This window comes from Ranitomeya imitator, chromosome 5 (assembly GCF_032444005.1).
Source record: "Ranitomeya imitator isolate aRanImi1 chromosome 5, aRanImi1.pri, whole genome shotgun sequence".
Lineage (NCBI taxonomy): Eukaryota > Metazoa > Chordata > Amphibia > Anura > Dendrobatidae > Ranitomeya > Ranitomeya imitator.
The window spans coordinates 275,939,111-275,965,879 of NC_091286.1; the positions used below are offsets into that span (position 1 = coordinate 275,939,111).

General features: G+C 42.8%; 1 protein-coding gene across 1 annotated transcript in view; it reads right to left on the bottom strand.

Annotated features, from left to right (window-relative positions):
- Nucleotides 1–250: 250 nt before the first annotated feature.
- The window catches only part of LOC138680669 (amine sulfotransferase-like), an 82,897-nt gene continuing 56,378 nt past the window's right edge, over nucleotides 251–26,769 (bottom strand). The window contains exons 4-7 of the mRNA XM_069767974.1: nucleotides 24,948–25,074; nucleotides 15,726–15,820; nucleotides 1,004–1,184; nucleotides 251–639 (exon numbers count right to left, since the gene is read on the bottom strand). Of these exons, the coding sequence (XP_069624075.1) occupies nucleotides 509–639; nucleotides 1,004–1,184; nucleotides 15,726–15,820; nucleotides 24,948–25,074 (534 nt within the window). The 3' untranslated portion in view covers nucleotides 251–508. The remainder of the gene's footprint in view (nucleotides 640–1,003; nucleotides 1,185–15,725; nucleotides 15,821–24,947; nucleotides 25,075–26,769) is intronic.

The window sequence follows — 26,769 nt, forward strand, 5'->3', positions numbered from 1 at the left end:
CATTTCATGTTCCAGTGGTTTCCATCTTTTTAGGCATACACAGAACTACAGTATGTTCCACCACACTTGTGCTAAAAAGATGCCTAAAATTATGGGACATTGCTGCAACAGAGACCAAATGGAGTCCAAAGCTTTTTTTTTGTATTTACAGGAAAAACCCAGTGTAACTGCCCAGTGGAGAGTAAAGGATAAATGTGAGCTGAGCCTTATTTCGATTTTTGGGAGGCAAAATAAACAAACACACAGCAGTACAAGAATAGTCCTTATTTTATCTTATTTTAACTTTTTTATTTTTTGACAATCATCTGCATGAGGGCTTTTTTGTGAGACAAGTTAGCATTTTTTGCAGTACCATTCTCTTATCTGAGGATGTAACCAGCTTTAAGCAAAAAAAGACATGAAAGTATCTCTTTATAAATTATTTAGCAGAAATGTTTGGACCAATTTAGACTAAAACACAAGACATTGTTTGGCATTCTCTCCAAGGGTTTGTGAAAGTAACAGAACTCTAGGATGCAGTTTCTTCATAGATCTCCCACGTAAACTTTATTGGCAGATCTCCCATCTTCTCTTTGTACAATTTATCAAACATCTCACTCTGTGCCACCGTCATTGTAGTTTTCCAGTCACCAACAATCCCTGGTAAAAGAAGAAAACATGCTGAGCCACTATCTTTATGGACAATTAACTGTATAATTCATCAGATTAAAGTATGCCTTCTCGTTGCTAACATTTTATGGAATGGTTTCCAGTGGCAAGAGTTGTCTGGCAACATATTATCCACTGCTCCCCATATATTTCTAAAATATGTATGCTCAGCCAGCAGTGATACTAGTAAGTATGGCACAGTCCTGTGTCTACCGGACTGACACAAAATTGCTTGTAGCTTCTATGTAAGACTGATAATGATCAGAGCTTGAATGCTAGATAGATCGAACTTTTTTATTTTATATACGCTTATTGCTTTTTTTCATCTCCAATAACCCCTTTACTTGCACCTTACCTTTACGTAGAAAACTTCCTTTAGTCTTGTCTAACAGTTCATTTGAAAGAAATGTATAGTTAGCAAGAGGATCATGTTTCATGTTCTTAAAAGTTGCTTTTGCCACCACGATGTCTACTGCTTCATCATCAAGGTTTATGCCAACAAATTTGCAGATTTTCAGCACAGCAAATCGAAGGTCCTAAAACAAGCACAATCCCCCAATATAGTTGCATAAATATTAGGCCATCAAGTAATCTGGTTCTATATGTATATTATCTATAACATTTTGATAACATTTTGCCAGTTCTACAGCAATAAGGCACACCTCTTATACTACAGCCAACCCAGCAGATAGAGAGACCCAATCAGGATTGTTCACATTTCAAACAATTCGTGGCAGACACCACCAAAGCGGCATGAATTTCACCATAGCAGAAATAGTATAATAGGGACCGACGCATCTTCCACTACAGCCAACCCAGCAGATGAAAAACCAACAGGAGTGTACACATTTAAAAAAAATGAGTGGCAGATACCACCAAAATGGCATAATTTTCACAAGAGTAGAAATAGTGTAATAGTGACCGACACGTCTTCCACTACAGCAGTGTTTCTCAACTCCAGTCCTCAAGACCCCACAGCAGGTCATGTTTTCAGGATTTCCTTAGTATTGCACAGGTGATAATTTCATCACCTGCTCAAGCATTAATTCCATCGCCTATGCAATACTAAGGAAATCCTGAAAGCATGACCTGCTGTGGGGTTTTGAGGACTTGAGTTGAGAAACACTTCACTACAGCAATCCAGAAGATGGAGACCTAATCAGGAGTCTTCAAATTTAAAATAATTAGGGGCAGACACCACCAAAGTGACATCAATTTAATCAGAGTTGAAATAGTATAATGGGGAGTGACACATCTCCACTACAGCCAACGCAGCAGTGGGGCACCCAATGAGGAGTCTTCAAATTTCATAAAACAAGGGCCTGGCACCACCAAAGTGACATCAATTTCATGAGAGTATAAATAGTATCATAGGGATTGACACATCTTCCACTACAGCAAATATAGAGGTTTGTCTTCCAAGCCTTGGGGATTCTAAGATTCCTAACCTGCCCCCACAGCCACCAGAGTCACCGAGTGCCCAGTCACTGAGATGTAACCATGCTTACTCATCCAAGTGTCTGTGAAATGCACTCTGACAGACATAGATTTAGTCAAGGAACGGGTGATGTTGTCTGCGACATGATGGTGTGGAGCAGACACAACTTTCTTAGAAAAGAAATGGTGATTGGGTAACTGGTACTGGGGAACTGACGGCCAAAGCTTTCTAAATCCATCTGTGTCAACCAGGCAGAAAGGCATCATTTCTGTGGCCAACAGATTGGAGATGGTAGAGTTCAGCCTCTTATCTTTGTCATGAGTAAGAGGAAACAACTTTACGTGACCACAACTGCGGGATCATGGGCTGGCTGCAGTGCTGAAAAAGGGCAGAGTGCGATGAATAGGACAAACTGCTGGACCATGATGGAGATGTTACAGTGGATTGAGAAAGTTGTGGTATGCCCGTTTTCTCAAATCGATCAAAAACAGCAGGCTTATTCGCTTCCGTTACAGCTGACTCAGCATTACAGGAGCGGGTAAAGAACCCGAGGTTCTACGGTCAGAGACCTGAGTCACAATACTTGATTTAGTAACAGAGGAGGAGGAAAAAGTAGCAGATGTGATTGATGGGGTGGCTGATGGTTGTTGAGGTCTGCTGGTCCCCATTTTAGCGCAGTGGGATTCCGACCATAATGTTTGTTGATTGTGCATGTGGAGGTTCATACATGTAGTAGTCAAATTATTAAACTGGCTCATCCTTTGCGGTGACAAAAAAAGCTTAGGCTAGGCAACCCTTGCCACCCCTGTAAGCTGTAGACCTGCGAACACTGCTGGCCACAGCCACAGTTGTGGCTGAGGATGCATTGCTCATCGTGGCTGCATCAATACGTATTTGCACTGTACGGTGTAACGTAACCTCCTTGTCTTCCTCCTCCACCTCCTCAGATGACCTACTTGGCTGGGTGCCTCTGTGTTCATGCCAACTGGGATCTACCACCTCATCATCCTCTGTTTTATCACATTCTCTCACTGAGAGACATCCTTCTTCTCTTACTGCCCTGACAGCACAGTACAGTCCGCATAATACTCAGGATATCTGAGTCTAATCAGGATCACCTCCCCCCAGGGTTGAAGTCTAGTGGTGAGGGTCAGGATACTGCTCGGACCCTACTTCGGCCTGCCCCGGATCCAAGCTAAAAAAAGTTTGGGCTTCGGTGCAGATGATTTTCTGCTCTTCTGCTCTTGATTCTGTGAAGGTTTTGAATACACTTTTGATGCCCATGGCATAGAATGTGTGAGCAGCACTTCAGACTCACCCATCTGTGGTTCCCTGCTGTCAGTTAGACGGTTGGAGAGTTGTGACAAGGAGGAAACAATGGTAATTTGGGTGCCACCTTTCTGGACTGTATTGGGTATAATATTTAGGTGGAGGAAGAGGAGGAGAGGCCACTGGAAGTTGCTGTTGCCATCTGCTTGAGCACATGCTATATCTTGGCCTCATTAACAAGGTGTACTGCTGTGCTTCTGCCAAAGAAAGGTAGTACCAGAGTAAAGGGATATCCTAAATAGAACCAGACGTTAATCCATGTATGATGAAATACAAGTTTCTAAGTATAGAGTTACTTCTTCATCAGGGTGGACCACATGTAATAAAGGTAGTGGAGTAGCCCATCCAGTAACAGAAGTTGTTAGTTGTGTTTGAATAGGACGTGACGTTGTTGATTCACTAGTGCTTTCATAAACATTACCACCAACTCCGCATCCACCTTGAACACCAAGCCTAATCCCCCTTCCACCACGACTTTGCTTTTTCCCAGTCATGTTGCTCAGATAGTGTGGTAGGAGCACAATGTTAGCAAACAAAAACTAGATTTTTTACTCTGCACCAGCTCTGCAAACAGCTGAAATTCAGTGGCACTAAATAACAAGGTGAAATATGGCGTGCTGAATTGCGTTAGTCACAGAACAAAGAATTGTTTGAGTGTGGATGAGGTCTGTATAACAAACAAGATATGCTTCAAACAATTTCAAAATTACATTTCCCCTACTATATGATGTTAGTAACAGAAGATTTTTTTTGTGTGTGGGTGAGGCCTGTATAACATAGACTAGATTCTCCAAAGAATTTCAAGGTGAGATCTCCCCTACTGCATTAAGTTAGTAACAGAATACATTTTTTGAGAGCGATGGATGTGGACTGCATAAAAAAAGACTAGATGCTCCAAATAATTTCAAAGTGATATCTACCCTACTGTTTGACGTTAGTAAGCAAAAAAAATTTGGGCCTGTGGATGAGGCCTGAATAACAGACTAGATGCTACAAACAATATCAAAATGAGATCTCTCTTACTGTATGACACTAGTAGCAGAAGAAATTTTTTTTTGGCCTGTGGATCAGACCTGTATAACATAGACTATATTAAGAAATTACAAAGCTGCACTCTGGATTGATTATCTACTGCTTAAAATACCTAATTTTTGGCTAGCAGTTGTATGACTGGCCCAATCTGGGTAGAGATAATCATATGTGAGAATTTAGCAGGGGCAATAATCTTCATTACTCCGCTGTGATGCAACTGCAAGGGGGCGCAGGTAAGGGGGACAAGGTAGCACTCACCATGTAGCACCACAGTGCAAAGTGTGGAGCGCCACTAGGAGGCGGCAGAGTAGTCAGACAGGCTGGTCCGCAACAAACAGGAGATGAGGTACCAGGAGTAACAGCAGAGCACGTAGTCAGAGACAAGCCAGAAGTCAGAGCCAAACGGAAGCTTGGTATCCAAAACATGAGACGTAAGACGAAGTTGGGGTACAAGCCAGAATCAAAAGCTGGTCAGGGAACGTGGTACAGAGACAGAAAAGAAGAGGCGGCGTCAGAGATCAGGCCGTCATACACAGTAAGGAATGGGTCTAATACAAATAAGGGAAGTCAGAGGCAGAAGGAACACTAGGGCATACAGGTCAGTTGCTCTAGTAAGGCACCATGAACTATCACTGATTGTGGCCAGCAGACTACAGAGGACTTAAAAAGCCCAGCCAGCTCCAAAACGAGGTCGAGGGGATTAAGTCCAGCATGACCAGTCCAGAGAGGGAACAGCAGAAAACAAACTCCGAACTAGATCATGACATCCACATTTGGAGAGTGTCAGCAAGACAACTGAAAAAAATCATAGTTTTCCATTGGTTTAAAAAATAGTGTATATTTATCTAGCAGTTTTGTGACTGGCGCAATACAAGTAGAGATAATCTTACGTTACAATTTATCAGGGACAATAAACTTCATTACTTCGCATTTGGAGTGTGTCAGCAAGGCGACCTTTAAATGTAATCATAACTTTCTATTAGTTTAAAAAATAGCGTATGTTTATCTAGCAGTTGTGCTACTGTCGCAAAGTCTGCAGAGATACACAAATGTGACTATTTACCTGTAATTTACGCAACTGTGCTGTTGCTGTGTATAATCAAGCTGCGTTCTCGAAAAAAATAGCTACAGATTGCTAGATACAGGGAATTTGCACATAAGACCTTTGTAAGGGTACTTGTGAAAAATAAAGCCTGTATTTTTTGAGTTCATCATACTATAGGAAGTGTGGATTAACCCCTTAGTGACCGAGCCAAATTTTTGAAATCTGACCAGTGTCACTTTATGTGGTAATAACTCTGCAACGCTTCAACAAATACCAGTGATTTTGAGATTGTTTTTTCGTGACACATTATACTTTATGATAATGGTAAATTTTGTTCAACATTTTTTGTGTTTATTTATAAAAAAATATCAAAAATTTGAGAAAAATGTTAAGCAATGTTAGCAATTTTCTAAATTTGAATGATTATCCCTTTAATCCAGATAGTCATACAACAGCAAACCATTAATAAATAACATTTCCCACATGTCTGCTTTACATCAGCACCATTTGTATAATGTTATTTTATTTTGTTAGCATTTTAGGAGGTTTAAAAATGTAGCAGCAATTTTTCATTTTTTCAAAGAAATTTACAAAATTTTTTTTTTTAGGCACTTATCCATGTTTGAAGTGACTTTAGGGGTCCCATATATTGGGAAACCCACAAACGTCATACCATTTTAAAAACAGCACCCCTAAACATATTGAAAACTGCTGTCAGGTAGTTTATTAACCCTTCAGGTGCTTTACAGGAATTAATGCAAAGTGGTATGACAGAAATGAAAATGTGTATTTTTACCACCTAAATGTTGCTAACTTCTAAACAGATTACTACAGCCGTCAGACTCTAGGGCCACTATTTGGTCATGAATTGCCATGGCAAACATCAGGACAACAAAATCATGATCTGAGGGCACCAATTGTGACAAGGAAGAAGCCCCCACACTCTGTTAACCATTTATAATGATGTAGTCACTATTGACAGCAGCATCTAAGGGGTTAAACAGATTTAGATGGTGCAAATACTGATCGTGGCTGGTACAGCAAGTTGTCAGCTATAGTGTACAACCGACAGATGCTGGATTGTCATCTTTATGGGGAGGCTATTCTCTTATATCTCAGGTCAGTTAAAAGACGTATTGGCGGTCATTAAGGGGTTAAATCCGTGCTGCCGTAATAATGATGAGGTTTCAGTTGATAGTAGACTTAAAACAGTGGTTTATACAACGTGTTTCAGGGCTTTTATGGCCCTTTCTTCAGGAATTACCACTTACAACATCTGATGTTTTTCCCTTCAAATATTGAGCTCATCATAAGCATAATGCATTCACAATGAGAAAGAGTGAGGTTAAGGGATGTGAATGTGGTGGTGCCCACCAAGGCTGTGTGACAGATCCGAAGTTGACTGTATCTCATCATAGGTTCCTGTCAAAATTTGGTCAGTGCACTATACCACTAACGAACTCGGACAAGTGTGAGGATATTGTGGGTTGGATTGCAGACAAAGGCTCCAGTGTATTGACAAACAGCACCACAAAGTCTTCCAGACAGTTCAGTCTCAGTAGCCAGGAGGCTGAGCCTCTGAATCGTCAACCTGGTCCTTCTTCCTCCCACCATCAAGAGTCACAGGAGACAAATAGCTCCAACACTGGCCACTCAGAGTAACTGTCTAGGTTCCCTTGTAATTTGTTAGACCTCTCAACGTGCACCATTAACCCCTTCATGACCCAGCCTATTTTGACCTTAAAGACCTTGCAGTTTTTTGCAATTCTGACCAGTGTCCCTTTATGAGGTAATAACTCAGGAACGCTTCAATGGATCCTAGCGGTTCTGAGATTGTTTTTTCGTGACATATTGGGCTTCATGTTAGTGGTAAATTTAGGTCAATAAATTCTGTGTTTATTTGTGATAAAAACGGAAATTTGGCGAAAATTTTGAAAATTTCACAATTTTCACATTTTTAATTTTTATTCTGTTAAACCAGAGAGGTATGTGACACAAAATAGTTAATAAATAACATTTCCCACACGTCTACTTTACATCAGCACAATTTTGGAAACAAAATTTTTTTTTGCTAGGAAGTTATAAGGGTTAAAATTTGACCAGCGATTTCTCATTTTTACAACGAAATTTACAAAACCATTTTTTTAGGGACCACCTCACATTTGAAGTCAGTTTGAGGGGTCTATATGGCTGAAAATACCCAAAAGTGACACCATTCTAAAAACTGCACTCCTCAAGGTGCACAAAACCACATTCCAGAAGTTTATTAACCCTTCAGGTGCTTCACAGCAGCAGAAGCAACATGGAAGGAAAAAATGAACATTTAACTTTTTAGTCACAAAAATGATTTTTCAGCAACAATTTTTGTATTTTCCCAATGGTAAAAGGAGAAACTGAACCATGAAAGTTGTTGTCCAATTTGTCCTGAGTACGCTGATACCTCATATGTGGGGGTAAACCACTGTTTGGGCGCACGGCAGGGCTTGGAAGGGAAGGAGCGCCATTTGACTTTTTGAATGAAAAATTGGCTGCACTCTTTAGCGGACACCATGTCAAGTTTGGAGAGCCCCCGTGTGCCTAAAAATTGGAGCTCCCCCACAAGTGACCCCATTTTGGAAACTAGACACCCCAAGGAACTTATCTAGATGCATAGTGAGCCCTTTAAACCCCCAGCTGCTTCACAAATTGATCCGTAAAAATGAAAAAGTACTATTTTTTCACAAAAAAATTCTTTTAGCCTCAATTTTTTCATTTTCACATGGACAACAGGATAAAATGGATCCTAAAATTTGTTTGCCAATTTCTCCTGAGCACACCGATACCTCACATGTGGGGGTAAACCACTGTTTGGGCACATGGTAAGGCTCGGAAGGGAAGGAGCGCCATTTGACTTTTTGAATGAAAAATTATCTCCATCGTTAGCGGACACCATGTCGCGTTTGGAGAGACCCTGTGTGCTTAAACATTGGAGCTCCCCCACAAGTGACCCCATTTTGGAAACTGGACCCCCCAAGGAACTTATCTAGATGCCTAGTGAGCACTTTAAACCCTCAGGTGCTTCACAAATTGATCCGTAAAAATGAAAAAGTACTTTTTTTTCACAAAAAATTTCTTTTCGCCTCAATTTTTTCATTTTCACATGGGCAATAGGATAAAATGGATCCTAAAATTTGTTGAGCAATTTCTCCCGAGTACGCCGATACCTCATATGTGGGGGTAAACCACTGTTTGGGCACACGGCAGGGCTCAGAAGGGAAGGCGCGCCTTTTGACTTTTTGAATGGAAAATTAGCTCCATTTGTTAGCGGACACCATGTCGCATTTGGAGAGCCCCTGTGTGCCTATGCAATGGAGCTCCCCCACAAGTGACCCCATTTTGGAAACTAGACCCCCCCAAGGAACTTATCTAGATGCATACTGAGCACTTTAAACCCCCAGGTGCTTCACAGAAGTTTATAATGCAGGGCCATGACAATAAAAAATAATTTTTCTTTTCTCAAAAATGATTTTTTAGCCTGGAATTTCCTATTTTGCCAATGGTAATAGGAGAAATTGGACCACAAATGTTGTTGTCCAGTTTGTCCTGAGTACGCAGATACCCCATATGTGGGGGTAAACCACTGTTTGGGCGCACGGCAGGGCTCAGAAGGGAAGGCACGCCATTTGGCTTTTTAAATGGAAAATTAGCTCCAATCATTAGCGGACACCATGTCGCGTTTGGAGAGCCCCTGTGTGCCTAAACATTAGAGATCCCCCACAAATGACCCCATTTTGGAAACTAGACCCCCAAAGGAACTAATCTAGATGTGTGGTGAGCACTTTGAACCCTCAAGTGCTTCACAGAAGTTTATAACGCAGAGCCATGAAAATAAAAAAAAAAAATTCTTTTCTCAAAAATGATTTTTTAGCCCGCAATTTTTTATTTTCCCAAGGGTAACAGGAGAAATTTGACCCCAAAAGTTGTTGGCCAGTTTCTCCTGAGTACGCTGATACCCAATATGTGGGGGTAAACCACTGTTTAGGCACATGCTGGGGCTCGGAAGTGAAGTAGTGACGTTTTGAAATGCAGACTTTGATGGAATGCTCTGCGGGCGTCACGTTGCGTTTGCAGAGCCCCTGATGTGGCTAAACAGTAGAAACCCCCCACAAGTGACCCCATTTTGGAAGCTAGACCCCGAAAGGAACTTATCTAGATGTGAGGTGAGCACTTTGAACCCCCAAGTGCTTCACAGAAGTTCATAACACAGAGCAGTGAAAATAATAAATACGTTTTCTGTCCTCAAAAATAATTTTTTAGCCCAGAATTTTTTATTTTCCCAAGGGTTACAGGAGAAATTGGACCACAAATGTTGTTGTCCAGTTTCTCCTGAGTACGCTGATACCCCATGTGTGGGGGTAAACCACTGTTTGGGCACACGTCGGGGCTCAGAAGGGAAGTAGTGACTTTTGAAATGCAGACTTTGATGGAATGGTCTGCGGGCGTCACGTTGCGTTTGCAGAGCCCCTGGTGTGCCTAAACAGTAGAAACCCCACACAAGTGACCCCATTTTGCAAACTAGACCCCCAAAGGAACTTATCTAGATATGTGGTGAGCACTTTGAACCCCCAAGTGCTTCACAGACGTTTACAACGCAGAGCCGTGAAAATAATAAATACGTTTTCTTTCCTCAAAAATAATTTTTTAGCCCAGAATTTTTTATTTTACCAAGGGTTACAGGAGAAATTGGACCCCAAAAGTTGTTGTCCAGTTTCTCCTGAGTACGGTGATACCCCATGTGTGGGGGTAAACCACTGTTTGGGCACACGTCGGGGCTCAGAAGGGAAGTAGTGACTTTTGAAATGCAGACTTTGATGGAATGGTCTGCGGGCGTCACGTTGCGTTTGCAGAGCCCCTGGTGTGCCTAAACAGTAGAAACCCCACACAAATGACCCCATTTTGGAAACTATACCCCCCAAGGAACTTACTTAGATATGTGGTGAGCACTTTGAACCCCCAAGTGTTTCACAGACGTTTACAACGCAGAGCCGTGAAAATAAAAAATCATTTTTCTTTCCTCAAAAATGATGTTTTAGCAAGCAATTTTTTATTTTCTCAAGGGTAACAGGAGAAATTGGACCCCAGTAATTGTTGCGCAGTTTGTCCTGAGTATGCTGGTACCCCATATGTGGGGGTAAACCACTGTTTGGGCACACGTCGGGGCTCGGAAGTGAGGGAGCACCATTTGACTTTTTGAATACAAGATTGGCTGGAATCAATGGTGGCGCCATGTTGCGTTTGGAGACCCCCTGATGTGCCTAAACAGTGGAAACCCCTCAATTCTAACTCCAACACTAACCCCAACACACCCCTAACTCTAATCCCAACTGTAGCCATAACCCTAATCACAACCCTAACCCCAACACACCCCTAACCACAACACACCCCTAACCCTAACCACAACCCTAATTCCAACCCAACCCTAGCCCTAAGGCTATGTGCCCACGTTGCGGATTCGTATGAGATTTTTCAGCACCATTTTTGAAAAATCCACGGGTAAAAGGCACTGCGTTTTACCTGCGGATTTACCGCGGATTTCCAGTGTTTTTTGTCCGGATTTCACCTGCGGATTCCTATTGAGGAACAGGTGTAAAACGCTGCGGAATCCGCACAAAGAATTGACATGCTGCGGAAAATACAACGCAGCGTTCCCGCGCGGTATTTTCCGCACCATGGGCACAGCGGATTTGGCTTTCCATATGTTTACATGGTACTGTAAACCTGATGGAACTCTGCTGCGGATCCGCAGCCAAATCCGCACCGTGTGCACATAGCCTAATTCTAAAGGTATGTGCACACGCTGCGGAAAACGCTGCGCATCCGCAGCAGTTTCCCATGAGTTTACAGTTCAATGCAAACCTATGGGAAACAAAAATCGCTGTACACATGCTGCAGAAAAACTGCACGGAAACACAGCGGTTTACATTCCGCAGCATGTCACTTCTTTCTGCGGATTCCGCAGCGGTTTTACAACTGCTCAAATAGAAAATCGCTGTTGTAAAACCGCATTGAAATGCGCAGAAAAAACGCGGTAAATCCGCCATAAATCCGCAGCGGTTTAGCACTGCGGATTTATCAAATCCGCAGCGAAAAAATCCGCAGAGGACCAGAATACGTGTGCACATAATGAAACCCTAGCCCTAGCCCTAACCCTACCCCTAACCCTACTCCTAACCCTAACCCTACCCCTAACCCTACCCCTAACCCTAACCCTACCCCTAACCCTACCCCTAACCCTAACCCTACCCCTAACCCTAACCCTAGTTCTTACCCCAACCTTAGTGGAAAAAAAAATATATATATTTTTTTTATTGTCCCTACCTATGGGGGGGACAAAGGGGGGGGGGTCATTTACTTTTTTTTTTATTTTGATCACTGAGATATAACCTATCTCAGTGATCAAAATTCACTCTGGAACGAATCTGCCGGCCGGCAGATTCGGCGGGCGCACTTCACATGCGCCCGCCATTTTGGAAGATGGCGGCGCCCAGCAAAGAAGACGGACGGACACCGGGAGGCCGGGTAAGTATAAGGGGGGGAGATCAGGGCATGGGGGGGGTGGATCGGAACACGGGGGGGTGGATTGGAGCACGGAGTGGGGGATCGCTGTGCGGGCGGGTGGATCGGAGCACGGGGGGGAATCGCTGTGCGGGGGGGATCGCTGTGCGGGGGGTGGGATCGGAGTGCGGGGGGGTTTGATTGGAGCACGGGGGGTGTGATTGGAGCACGGGGGAGCGGGCAGGAGGACGGGGGAGCGGAGCACAGGACCGAGGGGAGCGGAGCACAGATCGGGGGGCTGGGGGGGCGATCGGAGGGGTGGAGTGGGGGCACATTAGTGTGTCCAGCCATGGCCGATGATATTGCAGCATCGGCCATGGCTGGATTGTAATATTTCACCATTTTTTTAGGTGAAATATTACAAATCGCTCTGATTGGCAGTTTCACTTTCAACAGCCAATCAGAGCGATCGTAGCCACGAGGGGGTGAAGCCACTCCCCCTGGGCTAAACTACCACTCCCCCTGTCCCTGCAGATCGGGTGAAATGGGAGTTAACCCTTTCACCCGATCTGCAGGGACGCGATCTTTCCATGACGCATATGCTGCGTCATGGGTCGGAATGGCACCGACTTTCATGACGCAGCGTATGCGTCAAAGGTCGGGAAGGGGTGAGGTGATCATGTGATTCATGACCTTTTACTCTCTCACAAGCTTGCCTTCCTCGGCCTAACAGAAACATGGCTAACACCCTCTGACACCGCCTCCCCTGCTGCGCTGTGTTACGGCAGCCTCCACTTCACCTACACCCCTTACACCTGGCACCAGACATAGTGGAGGAGTGGATCTTCTCCTTTCTTCAAATGCACCTTTAACCCAATCCCACCTCTACCCTCCCTTATCCTCCCCTCATTTGAAGTCCACTCTGTCCGCATCTACTGTCCCTCCAACCTCCAAGTGGCCATCATATACTGACCTCCGAGCCCGGCCACTGCCTTTAATCACCAATTCTCCACCTGGCTTCTTCACTTTCTCTCTATTGACATTCCCACCATCATCATAAGTGACTTCAACATCCCCGCTGATACCCTTCATTCAACAGCCTCAGCCCTCCACACGTCTGCCCCTTACTTCATCTTTTGGTCTTACTCAGTGGTCTTCCGCAGCCACCCACACAGACGGACATACACTAGACCTGGTCTTCACCCGTCTCTGCTCTCTATCTAACTTCACCACCACCCCTCTCCCTCTATCCGACCACCATCTGCTCACCTTCTCATCCCTGTCCTCCTCATCGGTGATCCATGTCCAGCAACATGCACACCCCCGCAGAAACCTTGCACACCTAGACACCCACACACTCTCTGACTCTATCCTACCACTGGCATCCATATCCTCACTCCACGACACAGACAGTGTCTACAATGCCACTCTCGCATCAGCTATTGACATGGTTGTCCCTCTCATTCATGCCAGAGTGCAATGTATCAATAGACAACCCTGGCACAATAACACCACTAAAAAGCTCCGGCAAGTGTCCAGGGTTGCAGAGCGGCATTGGAAGAAAACACATTCGCAAGACAACTTCACTGCATTCAAACAGGCAGCACTCACTTTTAAATCTGCTCTCACCTCTGCTAAACAGACCTACTTCACAACCCTCATATCTTCCCTATCCTACAACCTCAAATAGTTATTCAAAACCTTTAACTCCCTCCTCCGTCCCCCATTTCCCCCTCCAACCTCCGTCATCTCTGCTGAGGACTTTGCCACACACTTTAAAAATAAGATCGACCAAACAAGGCAAATCTTCATTGTTTAACCACCACAACCCCTTTGTATACCAGACCAATGCCCAAACCCCATAAGCTCCCTATCCAACATCACTGAAGGGGGGCTTAATGGTCTCCTCTCCAAAACGCACCTAACCGCCTGTGCGCTCGACCCCATCCCATCCCACCTCCTCCCCAACCTCACCACCACACTTATCCCATCCCTTACACACCTCTTCAACCTATCACAGACTTCTGGCACCTTCCCTTCTGCTTTCAAACATGCCACAATCACGCCTATCCTTAAAAAGCCAACCCTCGATCCAACAGCTATGTCCAGCTATTGCCCAATATTGCTGCTCCCATTTGCTTCCAAACTCCTGGAGCATCACGTCCATGCTGAATTTTCGTCCCACCTCTCATCTAACTTGCTCTTTGACAATCTGCAATCTGGTTTCCGCCGCATCACTCAACTGAGACAGCCCTGACGAAAATCACTAATGACCTACTTACAGCCAAAGCTAATGGACAATACTCTGTACTCCTCCTTCTAGAACTGTCCTCTGGTTTCGACACAGTTGACCACTGCCTCCTACTACAGATCCTCTCCTCCTTTGGCATCAAAGACCTCGCCCTATCTTGGATCTCCTCATACCTTTCCAACTGCACATTCAGTATCTCCTACTCCCACACTACCTCCTTATCCCACCCTCTCTCTGTTGGAGTCCCCCAAGGCTCTGTTCTAGGACCCCTACTCTTCTCAATCTATACACTTGGCCGGGGACTACTCATAAAGTCTCATGGATTCCAGTACCACCTTTATGCTGAGGACACTCAGATCTACCTTTCTGACCCAGACATCACCTCCCTGCTGTCCAGAATCCCGGAGTGTCTATCAGCCATATCCTCCTTCTTCTCTCGCTTCCTCAAACTTAATGTGGACAAATCTGAACTCTTCATTTTTCCTCCATCTCATAGATCTTCCTTACCTGATCTATCTATCGCAATTAACGACATCACGCTTTTCCCCATACCAGAAGTCCGCTGCCTCGGAGTAACCCTTGACTAAGGCCTGTCTTTCAAACTGCACATCAAAGCTCTTTCCACCTCCTGTCGCCTCCAGCTTAAAAATATCTCCAGAATCCATCCTTTCCTCAACTGTCAATCTACTAAAATGCTTGTGCATGCCCTGACCATCTCCCGCCTTGACTACTACAACATTCTTTTCTGTGGCCTCCCTGCTAACACCCTTGCATCTCTCTAGTCCATCTTTAACTCTGCTGCCAGACTAATTAATCTCTCTCCTCGCTACTCCCCCGCTTCCCCCCTCTGCAAATCTCTTCACTGGCTCCCATTCCCTCAGCGTATCCAGTTCAAATTACTAATACTGACCTACAAAGCCATCCATAACCTGTCTCCTCCATATATCTCTGAACTAATCTCCCGATATCTTCGCTCACATAATCTCTGGTCCTCCCAAGACAACCTTCTCTCCTCCAAACTTATTCGCTCCTCACCCAACCGCATCCAATACTTCTCCCGAATATCCCCCATTCTCTGGAATTCTTTGCCCCAACACATCCCAACCACGTTCGGATCCTTCAGATGGAACCTGAAAACCCACCTCTTCAAGAAAGCCTACAGCCTGCACTGACCCTGATGCCTCCTCACCACTACCGAAGCTACCGCCTCATCAACACCGGAGCTCCTGCAACCCTCAACCTACTGTCTCCTTCCCCACCATCCTGTAGAATGTAAGCTTGCCAGAGCAGGGTCGTCACCCCTCTGTATCAGTCTGTAATTGTTAGTTTGCTTACTGTAAGTAATATCTGTAATTTATATGTAACCCCTTCTAATGTACAGCATTAGAATCAATTGTGCTATATAAATAAATAATAATAATAATAATAATGCACATGATCTTAATTACCTTTATCATTTCCTCATATGTCAAGAAAAGTATGTCAAAATCCTCCTTGTGCTGGTACCAGCCCCTTACATGATCAAACCACGAGCCACCTATGACTGTAAAATAAGATAAACTTCATCATTATAGAATTTGTAAATACATTAACAGTTTACAATTTTGATGATCACTCTTGCTTGATTAGATTAAGATTAGAAACTACCACTTTGTCAGGAAGCACTATGGCAGAAACAGTTTCTGTTTTCAGTTTGTTGCTATAGAAAGACTTAGAGGCATTCTGTCACCAGCTTTATGCTACCCTATCTCAGAGCAGCATAATGTAGGGGCAACGACCCAGGTTTCAACATTGTGTAATTTACCAGGCTTCTGGCTGCAATTTTAATAAGATCACTGTTTAATCTGCAATTCTATCAGTCCTCTGAATACTGAGTTCCTTATAACACCACCCGATAATTAAAAGTTTTCTGTGTACACTTACAATTGGCAGAAGGCTGCTAAACAGTAGTGGAAGTATGGTTATAAAGAGCTCATGAATATGAAGAATTATATGGGAGAAGGTTTAATAGTCCTCTAGTGATAATCTCCTGCTGATTAGATGGTGATTTAAAAAAAATACAGTAAGTAGCCCTGTAAGTGAAACATTGCTGACATCAGGGTCTCTGTCTCTACATAATGATGCTCTCAAATTCGGTGGCAAAAACCTTTTATCTTTCACTAGCTATAATCAGATACTGCTTTAGATAGATAAATATCTATCTTTAGCTAGTGAAAGATGTAGAGATATACTGTGGGTAAAATAAGTATTTGATACTGTAGAGTGGACAATAGACTTGTGACCTCATCCCCACACACCTGGGACTGAACACACTTCTTCTTGGCTGGACATAAAAGGGACAACACATGTGCTTGGAGCTCTCTTACCTCTTTCTTCCTGGGATGGACACACATGGCCATGGCTGAGTATACTCTACTTACTAGGCCTTAGGGATAGATGAGCCATAGGTGGGAGGGCTGATGTTGAATGGGTGATTTGGGCAGTTAATTGTGGGTTTTTATACTGTGTGATACTGTTGTGATATTACTGGATGTTGTGGGTTATTACTGTGTGATATTGTTGGGATATCACTGTATACTGTAGTGATATTACTGTATTATTGTTGTAGTATCAGCATAATTGTATATATATATTTATAGTCACCAGCTTGGGTATAAATATATATGTATGTTATAGACTGCAGACTTGTGTGTGTGCGTGTAATAAATTTCCTTTATTGTTACACTGTTTTGTCTCAGCTAGTATATAGTATAAGGAAAAGATAACGTTGAGGCATATTTAGTGGATATTAGTTATTAATAGTTAAGTTCAGCAATAATAGTTAATATCGGACCTCATTAGAGGTGTAAGGAGAGTTCCTCTTTGGTATCCATAAGTTTAGTAATATTTGTAGGAGGGATGCCTGTCCTTTTACAATGGCGAGCTATAGGCCCACTGTTTAGATTCTGTTTTTCATGTTTTGCTGTTTGAATTCTGGTCATCGTCTGTGAACTGACCAGGCCAGAGGGACGTGGACAGATTACATTGATACAGGGTGAACTGTTGTGTAATTCTGTGCGTTCAGAGTGCTGATAGTTCAGACGGGTGATGCCATATTTCAATATGAGCTATACACGGAACAAAATCAATAACAGAGAACTCAGTATTCTGATTTTTAAGGTTTTTCTTTTTTCCTTTGCTTGATAATCTTTGAGAGTTTGAGGTGATCTCTGACCTCTGGAATGCCTTTTCCTGGCCAGCTGGACTTTTACCTTGAGAACGATTATGACTCTTTGGAAGAATGGACTGGTAAAGTCCATTCTTCCAAAGAGTCATAATCGTTCTCAAGGTAAAAGTCCAGCTGGCCAGGAAAAGGCATTCCAGAGGTAAAAGGACCTTTTCAAGCAGCACAGAAGGGACAAGGAGGACGACCAAGATAGCTTCAGGAAGAGTGAGTATGGACTTATTGACCCTTAAAAGATTAGCAAAGCACAGTAAATTTCACCCAGTAACCCCCACTATACCGAAATTTGCAGGATTACTGTGGTCTGCCCTATTGGAACAAGCATGTGGGCATGACAGCATGTGCGTAGAGAGATGGTCGGTCTTGAATAAATCAAGTAAATGGCTACAAATGTTAGCCAAACTAATCTGTGTGTTTGAGGAATCCCTGTGTAATGCAGATTCCCCAAATTTCCACTGCCAGTGTTGTGTGACTAATGTACAGAGTATGTGCCTTACAGACACAACTGGCAGAGAACAATCAGTATATTGTGGACAGAGAAAAGCAGATAGCCAGTCTTGAATCACAACTGCTGAAAATGAAAAATCATTGTGTTGATATGGAAGCATAGCTGACTCAGTCTGGGGCTGAGATCAAAGCTGTGAAGGAAATGCCAGCCGCTAGTGATGCCATTATTAATCTGTGCAGTGTGGAGCTGGATACTAGTTCCCAACTGATTACTAGTCTAAAAAATATCATCAATGATTTTTCAAATGTGGTGCCGGCCTTCTCTTTGTCTCTGAAAGCAAGGACAAATCCCCGACTAGTTGTGCCCTGTGCAGGGCAAAAAGGGGGAGTGATGGAACAGGTGAGGGATCAAATATTTTATCACATTTTGATCCAATAACGAAAAGTAATGACAGATATGTGCTGTCTAAATGACAAAGAAAGTGCAAACGTAACATTGTTAAGAGTGCATCCTTAGTAATGGAAGAGCTTAAAAGTTCCAGACAAAAGGAAGTATGTTCTGTCAGGGCCCCTAAATCAGGAATGGCATGTGTTAGATGTTATGCCTGTGCTGGCTCCGTCCATTTGCCAGGTACTGCAAATGGTAGGGTACAGTTAGAGAGAGGAAATATCATTCTGTGAAATGTTTTAAATGTGGTCACTTTGGACATATTGCAAGGAACTGTTACTGCACAAGTAATTGTGAGGGGCCTAGCAATATTGTCAAGGAGCACAGGCATTTTCACAGATATTATGGCATTTTCTCTCAGTCTGTGCCCGGCCATGTGCAGACTCCTCAAAATGGCCGATTACAACCAGGGAGACTAGTGAGGCCTTGATGTAAACTCAGTTTTCAGAGTTTCAGTCTGGCATCTGGTCTTTTTGATTGTTTGTTTTGTTTTATTTTCTTTTACTCTTCTGTTATTTGCTAGTTTGCTCTTTTGTCATTGAAATGTATTGTTAGACCAGTGAGGATCAGACAAGAGGCAGAAAGGCCTTATCTGAGGTTCATTGTGATTGGAATGATAACAGGATTTGTTAGTTGTTGGTTGTTTGCTGTTTTCTATCAGACCCCCTGTGTAGTAAATGAGGTCTATTTACTGGTACTTGTATTTTTAGCTCCAGTTTTCCATAGAATTCATAATGATAAGAGTAACATAGTAACATAGTAACATAGTTAGTTAGGCCGAAAAAAGACATTTGTCCATCCAGTTCAGCCTATATTCCATCATAATAAATACCCAGATCTACGTCCTTCTACAGAACCTAATAATTGTATGATACAATATTGTTCTGCTCCAGGAAGACATCCAGGCCTCTCTTGAACCCCTCGACTGAGTTCGCCATCACCACCTCCTCAGGCAAGCAATTCCAGATTCTCACTGCCCTAACAGTAAAGAATCCTCTTCTATGTTGGTGGAAAAACCTTCTCTCCTCCAGACGCAAAGAATGCCCCCTTGTGCCAGTCACCTTCCTTGGTATAAACAGATCCTCAGCGAGATATTTGTATTGTCCCCTTATATACTTATACATGGTTATTAGATCGCCCCTCAGTCGTCTTTTTTCTAGACTAAATAATCCTAATTTCGCTAATCTATCTGGGTATTGTAGTTCTCCCATCCCCTTTATTAATTTTGTTGCCCTCCTTTGTACTCTCTCTAGTTCCATTATATCCTTCCTGAGCACCGGTGCCCAAAACTGGACACAGTACTCCATGTGCGGTCTAACTAGGGATTTGTACAGAGGCAGTATAATGCTCTGTACAAAACAGATTGCAGGATAATAGAGTCACATCCATGGATGCTCTGATTTGTTGCTTGAACTAAGATAGGTAGGGAGGTGTGTGCTCACCTAGGCCTTGAAGTTCAGCTATAAAGAATGAGTGAGTTTGGTGGGACAAGGAAGCATCAAATAAGGATGTTTATTAACTGCACTGGGAGATCTCCCAGAGCGTATTGTTCCTTTTGTCCCATTTTAGGTATCTATGTAGAAGAGCACCTATCACTCCAGAGAAGAAGTCATGACATTTGCCCAGATGCCCCTGAAAGGCTCCAGAACACCTGTCTTACGTTTGGTGCCGAGCTGAAATATCTCCTCTCAGGTTTCAGCCATGAGGAGGAGACTATAATAAAGCCCAAAGCTGTCTGTTCCTGTCATTTTCTTCTTGGTCATTATTTTAGATATATTGGACTGTTAATGATCTGCAGGAGGACCAAAAGACTGGATACCCAACTGCACAGAAGTCAGACTGAGCACCATTAACTCAGCCGGAGAAGGGGGTTAAGGACATAAGAAAAATCCAGTCCTTTACCCCGAATCCAATATATATTGTATATAAATAACGATGTTATATTCATTGTCGTGTTACTGTGTAGTAAATTCCATATGGGTGCATATAGACACGTTAGGTTTAAGTGCAGGAATACCTGTGCATGGACATACTCCGTATGTGTGTTCATGTGAAGGTGTTCATGCATTTACAGCCAGTAGGTAAGTCCAACTGTACGTGGATCAATGATCTGCATGTGCATTATGGATCATTAGCAGCCATGCTATTTTAGCTTAGGTCTCTATATGCATTATGGAATTGTAATATATGTGTTTTGTGTGAATGGAGAAAAAGAGTAAGGTTCTCTAGGGACAGGTCCTCTCAGCTTCTAAGTTATTTGCCACTTTAACCCTAGCAATGGTGAAGTTCGTAAGGGATGGATTGAATGTCTGTTAGAATTAGACGGTGTTCTTCCCGCAGTCAACTTAGGTATTGTGACATCACTCCTACTCAAGAAATTCTGACCTGCGTAGTAAAGATCTGCGTATCTATTCATGGTGGAACCTCATCAACGATCTTTAATCAAGGCTACAGTTGAACTGCCTGATGGAAGTCGTGTCTGATGCATGTCTGATAAAAGTCGTTTCCAGTGCCTGAGTCCAGTCGTTTCCAGTGCCTGAGTCTGCGAGGCCCAGAAAAAAAAAAACCTGTGATGTCAGCAGTCTCATCATGCCAGACATACTCAAAATCCTGCTGAATCAAGCTATAGGAGAGTAACGTGAAGTCTGGCAAGGTGACGGGTGCAAACAGGATGATGTTGACTGACCTATGGACTGTGAGGGTGAAGCTGTTCCAGAGTCTGACCAGTCACAACTAGAGAAAGATGGCTTTGGGATAGGCGGACACATGAAGATTGACAATTAAGACCAGGACAGAGACTGAAGACTGCAATAAGACTCCAAGAAAGAAGAAGAAGGTGTACTCTGTGCATAGAGATGTGGGTTATGGTGAATGGCAGGGAAGAGCTGACAGCCGTGTGGATGATGTGTAGGAACCTAAGTGCAGAATTATACTTCATTGCATCCTGAACTGTCATTAGTTATAAATGGGGTTGAGTAGGCAAATAAATCCCAGCACAACACTTCCCTCAAATTTCATTGTCATGTTCTCGACAACAGGGGGATTGTAGAAGGGAAGTACCCCAAAATGTACGTCTTTACATAAAGATGTGTATAGTGATATATAATTCCTCCACATGTGCTCAGTAGCCCCTCCTCCACCTTGCACCATGTGCTGGTATCAGGATTGCCAGTCAACAATAGACTTGTGACCTCATCCCCACACACCTGGGGCTGAACACACCTCTTCTTGGCTGGACATAAAAGGGACAACACATGTGCTTGGAGCTCTTTTACCTCTTGCTTCCTGGGATGGACACACATGTCCATGGCTGAGTATACTCTACTTACTAGGCCTTAGGGATAGATGAGCCATAGATGGGAGAGCTGATATTGAATGTGTGATTTGGGTGATTTGGGCAGTTAATTGTGGGTTTTTATACTGTGTGATATTGTTGTGATATTACTGGATGTTGTGGGTTATTACTGTGTGATATTGTTGGGATATCACTGTTTACTGTAGTGATATTATTGTATTAGTGTTGCAGTATCAGCACAATTGTGTATATATATATATATATATATATATATATATAGTCGCCAGCTTGGGTATAAATATATACTGTATATGTTATAGTCTGCAGACTTGTGTGTGTGTGCAATAAATATCCTTTATTGTAACACTGTTTGTCTCAGCTAGTATATAGTATAAGGAAAAAATAATGCTGAGGCATATTTAGTGGATATTAATTATTAATAGTCAAGTTCGGCAATAATAGTTAATATCGGACCTCAATAGAGGTGTAAGGAGATTTCCTCTTTGGTATCCATAAGTTTAGTAATATTTGTAGGAGGGAATCCTGTCCTTTTACAGATACACAGCCAATTTTGCAACTTTTCCCACCTACAAAGAATGAAGAGGTCTGCAATATTTATCATAGGTACACTTCAACTGTGAGAGACAGAATCACATTGCATGATTTTTAAATAATTAAATTGCATTTAATTGCATGAAATAAGTATTTGATCAACTACCAACCAGCAAGAATTCCTTCTCTCACAGACCTGATAGTTTTTCTTTAAGAAGCCCTCCTACTCTGCACTCATTAAGTTGTAATAATTGCACCTGTTTGAACTTGTTACCTGTATAAATGACAACTGTCCACACTGTCAATCAATCACACTCCATTCTTACCACCATGGCCAAGACCAAAGAGCTGTCTAAGGACAACAGGGACAAAATTGTAGACCTGTACAAAGCTGGGATGGGCTACACGTCAATAGTCAAACAGCTTGGTGAGAAGGCAACAACTGTTGGCACAATTATTAGAAAAGAGAATACACAAACAGAAGGTGACTGTCAATCTTCCTCAGTCTGGGGCTTCATGCATGATGTCGCCTCATGGGATAAGGATGATTTTGAGAAAGTTCAGGAGTCAGCCCAGAACTACACAGGAGGACCTGGTCAATGACCTGAAAAAAGCTTAGACTGCAGTCACAAACTTTAGCATTAGTAACACACTACACCATCATGAATTAACATCCTGAGGGCACGCAAGGTCCCCCTGATCAAGCCAGCATGAGTCCAAGCATGTTTGAAGTTCGCCAATGACCCTCTGGATTATCTAGAGGAGGCAAGGGAGAAGGTCATGTTGTCAGATGAGAGTAAAATAGAACTTTTTGGTATGAACTCCTCTCCTCGTGTTTGGAGGAAGAACACCATCCCAACCATGAAGCATAGTGGAGGTAACATCATACTTTGAGGGTGCTTTTTGGCAAAGAGGAAAGGATGACTGTACCGGATTGAAGGGAGGATTGATGGGGTCATGTATCACGAGATTTTGGCAACAACCTCATTCCCTCAGTAAGAGCATTGAAGATGGGTCATGGCTGGGTCTTCCAGCATGACAATGACCCGGAATACACTGCCAGAGCAACTAAGGAGTGGTTCCTTAAGAAGCATTTTAAGGTCCTATAGTGGCCTAGCCAGTCTCCAAACCTGAACCCAATAGAAAATCTTTGGAGTGAGCTGAAACTCAGTGTTGTCTAGCGACAGTCCTGAAACATGAAAGATCTGGAGAAGCGCTGTATGGAGGAGTGGGCCAATATCCCTGCTGCAGTCAGTGCAAACTTGGTCAAGAACTACAGGAAACGTCTGACCTCTATAACTGCAAACAAAGTTTTATTTTTCTATTGTATGAAATACTTATTTCATGCAATAAAATGCAAAGTAATTATGTAAAAATCAAACAATGTGATTCTTTTTTTTAAGATTCTGTCTCTCACAGTGGAAGTGTACCTACGATGAAAATTACAGTCCTCTCCATTCTTTGTAGGTGGAAAAACTTGCAAAAATCAGCAGGGTAATTGATGCTTTTTTTCCCACTGTATTCAGTACTTATAAGTGTGTGTATATGTTATAGTCTGCTTTTATTTTTTATTTTTTAGTTTTCTTTGTACATGTTAATGGGGTCAACATTGTGCGACCCCAAAGATGCTAACAACATTTAGAGATATGCCTTACAGCAGTACATCATATGAAGCAATAGTCTAGAGATACTCATTGACTTGTGAGTTTTTAAATATTAATACTACAAAAAATAAAATAAAATCATCTTTAAGAATACTTAAAATGTATGTTGAACTTGAATGGTTTAATTAAATATGTCATGTTCTAAGGACACATTCCCTATAATTGAAAATTGAAAGCCTGATCTTTAAGGAAATTCTTGTGACATATTAGCACAAAGTGGCACTGTTTTTCACAATATATTACAACTCGTTCTCATTGCGATGTTTTATAGCTAAAAAATGATGATCATTGTAATTAATATCTTTGTAACAGTAAGGCCGGGATCACACATGCGAGAAACACATCCATGTCTCGCATGTGAAATCCAAGCTCTGGCGTTGGCACTCCAGAGCGGAGCGTGCGGCTCCATGTGTTCCTATGCGGCCGCACGCTCCGCTCCAGAGCGCCGGCGCCAGAGCTTGGATTTCACATGCGAGACACGGACGTGTTTCTTGCATGTGTGATCCCGGCCTAAGGCCGGCACTCCGGAGCGGAGCGTGCAGCCGCACAGCAATACATGGAGCTGCACGCTCCGCTCTGGAGTGCCAGCGCCAGAGCTTGGATTTCACCTGCGAGACTTGGCCGTATCTCGCGTATGTGTGATCCCGGCCTAACACTGATTCTGCAGATACTTTTAGATAATTTCTCATCTATATAACCCTTCAGTTTATATGACCATAAAATCTTATGAAACATGAATAGGAAAAATTCCAGGGGCAACTGTCATATGTATGGTTTTTTTCATTTGCATTTGAGGCTGAACTCAATATTTCATATTCTGTAAGAGTTGACTAATAGTACAGTGCTGTATGTAACACTACTCAGTGTAAGCTGAATCACAGAAGTAATTGAAGCCTAAAGTTTACTTTCAAAATACCTTTAGTTTTTGTGCTCATTTTGCATATATAAAGGCCAATCAATTTAAAAACTGAAAACAAAAAATGATTATCATTGCATTGCTCATAATCACATGAAAAAAATCATTCCTTGCTTCTACAGTACCTTTCCCTAATATGAAGAGGTCTATAAATGTTTCCCACTTTATTGTGCATTTTAAATTTGGATACATTTTGAAAAAGTGGTAGAATGACACCAGGACATCTTTTGGGTTTCGACTCACATATATAATCTGAAAAAAAATAAATAAATAAACAAACATAAATCTGAACTTTTGATTTTATGGTCTTGTTTATTATTTTGTTAATAAATGTTCAATAAGTTATGTAAATATTTCTTCATCAGTTAATAACTATTTAAAACAGCATATATAAGACATATAGAACACTTTTATGTGCTTATATACTGTAGAAGAGTTAGTTAGGTTCACACCAGCATTAGGCTATGTTCACACGTTGCAGATTTGACTGTGGAATTGTTTGTTCAGATTCTGCATTTCTTGGCAGAAAACCCAGATTAGAATCTGCGCCTTTTTTTAGTATGTGCACACGTTGCAGATTTTTGTGCAGATTTCTTCCTTTTTTTTTACCCCTGCAGATTTCTATTTTATGTTTCCACGTTCAGGAAACGCTGCGTGATTGACGCTGCGTAGAGCCGCAGCATCAAACACGCAGCGTCCAGATGTTACAGTATAGTGGAGGGGATATCAGGAAATCCCGTCTCCACTATGCGGTAAAACACGGAGGCGGCAGACCCACGTAAATGGACATGCAGCACGTCTTTTCAGAACGCAGCATGTCTGTTTACAAAGCGGCCACACTACGTCACCGCGCCATATATTTACCATAGACTATCATTAGATGTGATAAAATTGCATCTAATGATTAATCACATGCGTAGAAACTGCGTACAAGCAGCTTACTACGCATGTCGGCCGGCTCACCTGTCCCGCCGCTGGAAGTCCCTCGTCCACTGCAGTTCTCGCGATAACTTATGTTATCAGAGAACTGCTGTGCACGTGACTGGGACTTGTCTCCGTTCACTAGTCTGATCAGCTGTTTGTGAGAACGCTGTAGTATAGGTGATCGCTGGAGAGTTATCTCCGGCGATCTTCTACAGGCTCTGCTACATCTAGATGTCAGGCATCCAGATGTAACAGAGCCGGACTCGTCTACACTGTGTGCACATACAACACACAACATACACCATACTACATACAACATGCAACAACATGCAACATGTGACAACATGCGACATGTGACACACACCATGTGACATGCAACATGCGACATGCAACATGCGACAACATATGACATGTGACAACATGCGACATGCGGCGACATGCGACAACATGCAACATGCGACAACATGCAACATGCACCATACGACATACAACATACACCATACAACACATACATACAACATACACACAGACATACAGTACATATAACATAGATTACATACTCACCATTAGGGTTGAGCGAAACGGATCAGACAAATTAAAAAATCGCCGACTTTCTGCAAAGTCGGGTTCCATGAAACCCGACCCGATCCTAGTGTGGGATCGGCCATGAGGTCGGCGATCTTAGCGCCAAAGTCGCGTTTCGTATGACGCTTTCAGTGCCATTTTTCAGCCAATGAAGGAGGACGCAGAGTGTGGGCAGTGTGATGACATAGGTCTCGGTCCCCAACATCTTAGAGAAGGGCATGACAGTGATTGGCTTGCATTCTGCGGCGTCACAGGGGCTATAAAGGGGCGTGCACGCCGACTGCCATCTTACTTCTGCCGATCTTAGCATAGGGAGAGGTTGCTGCAGCTTCATCAGAAGAAGTGATATCGTTAGGGTGGGAAGATTAACCCCCAAACTGCTTGTGCTGTAGTGATTTCCATTGTCCAACACCACAATTGTTTTGCAGGGACAGTGGA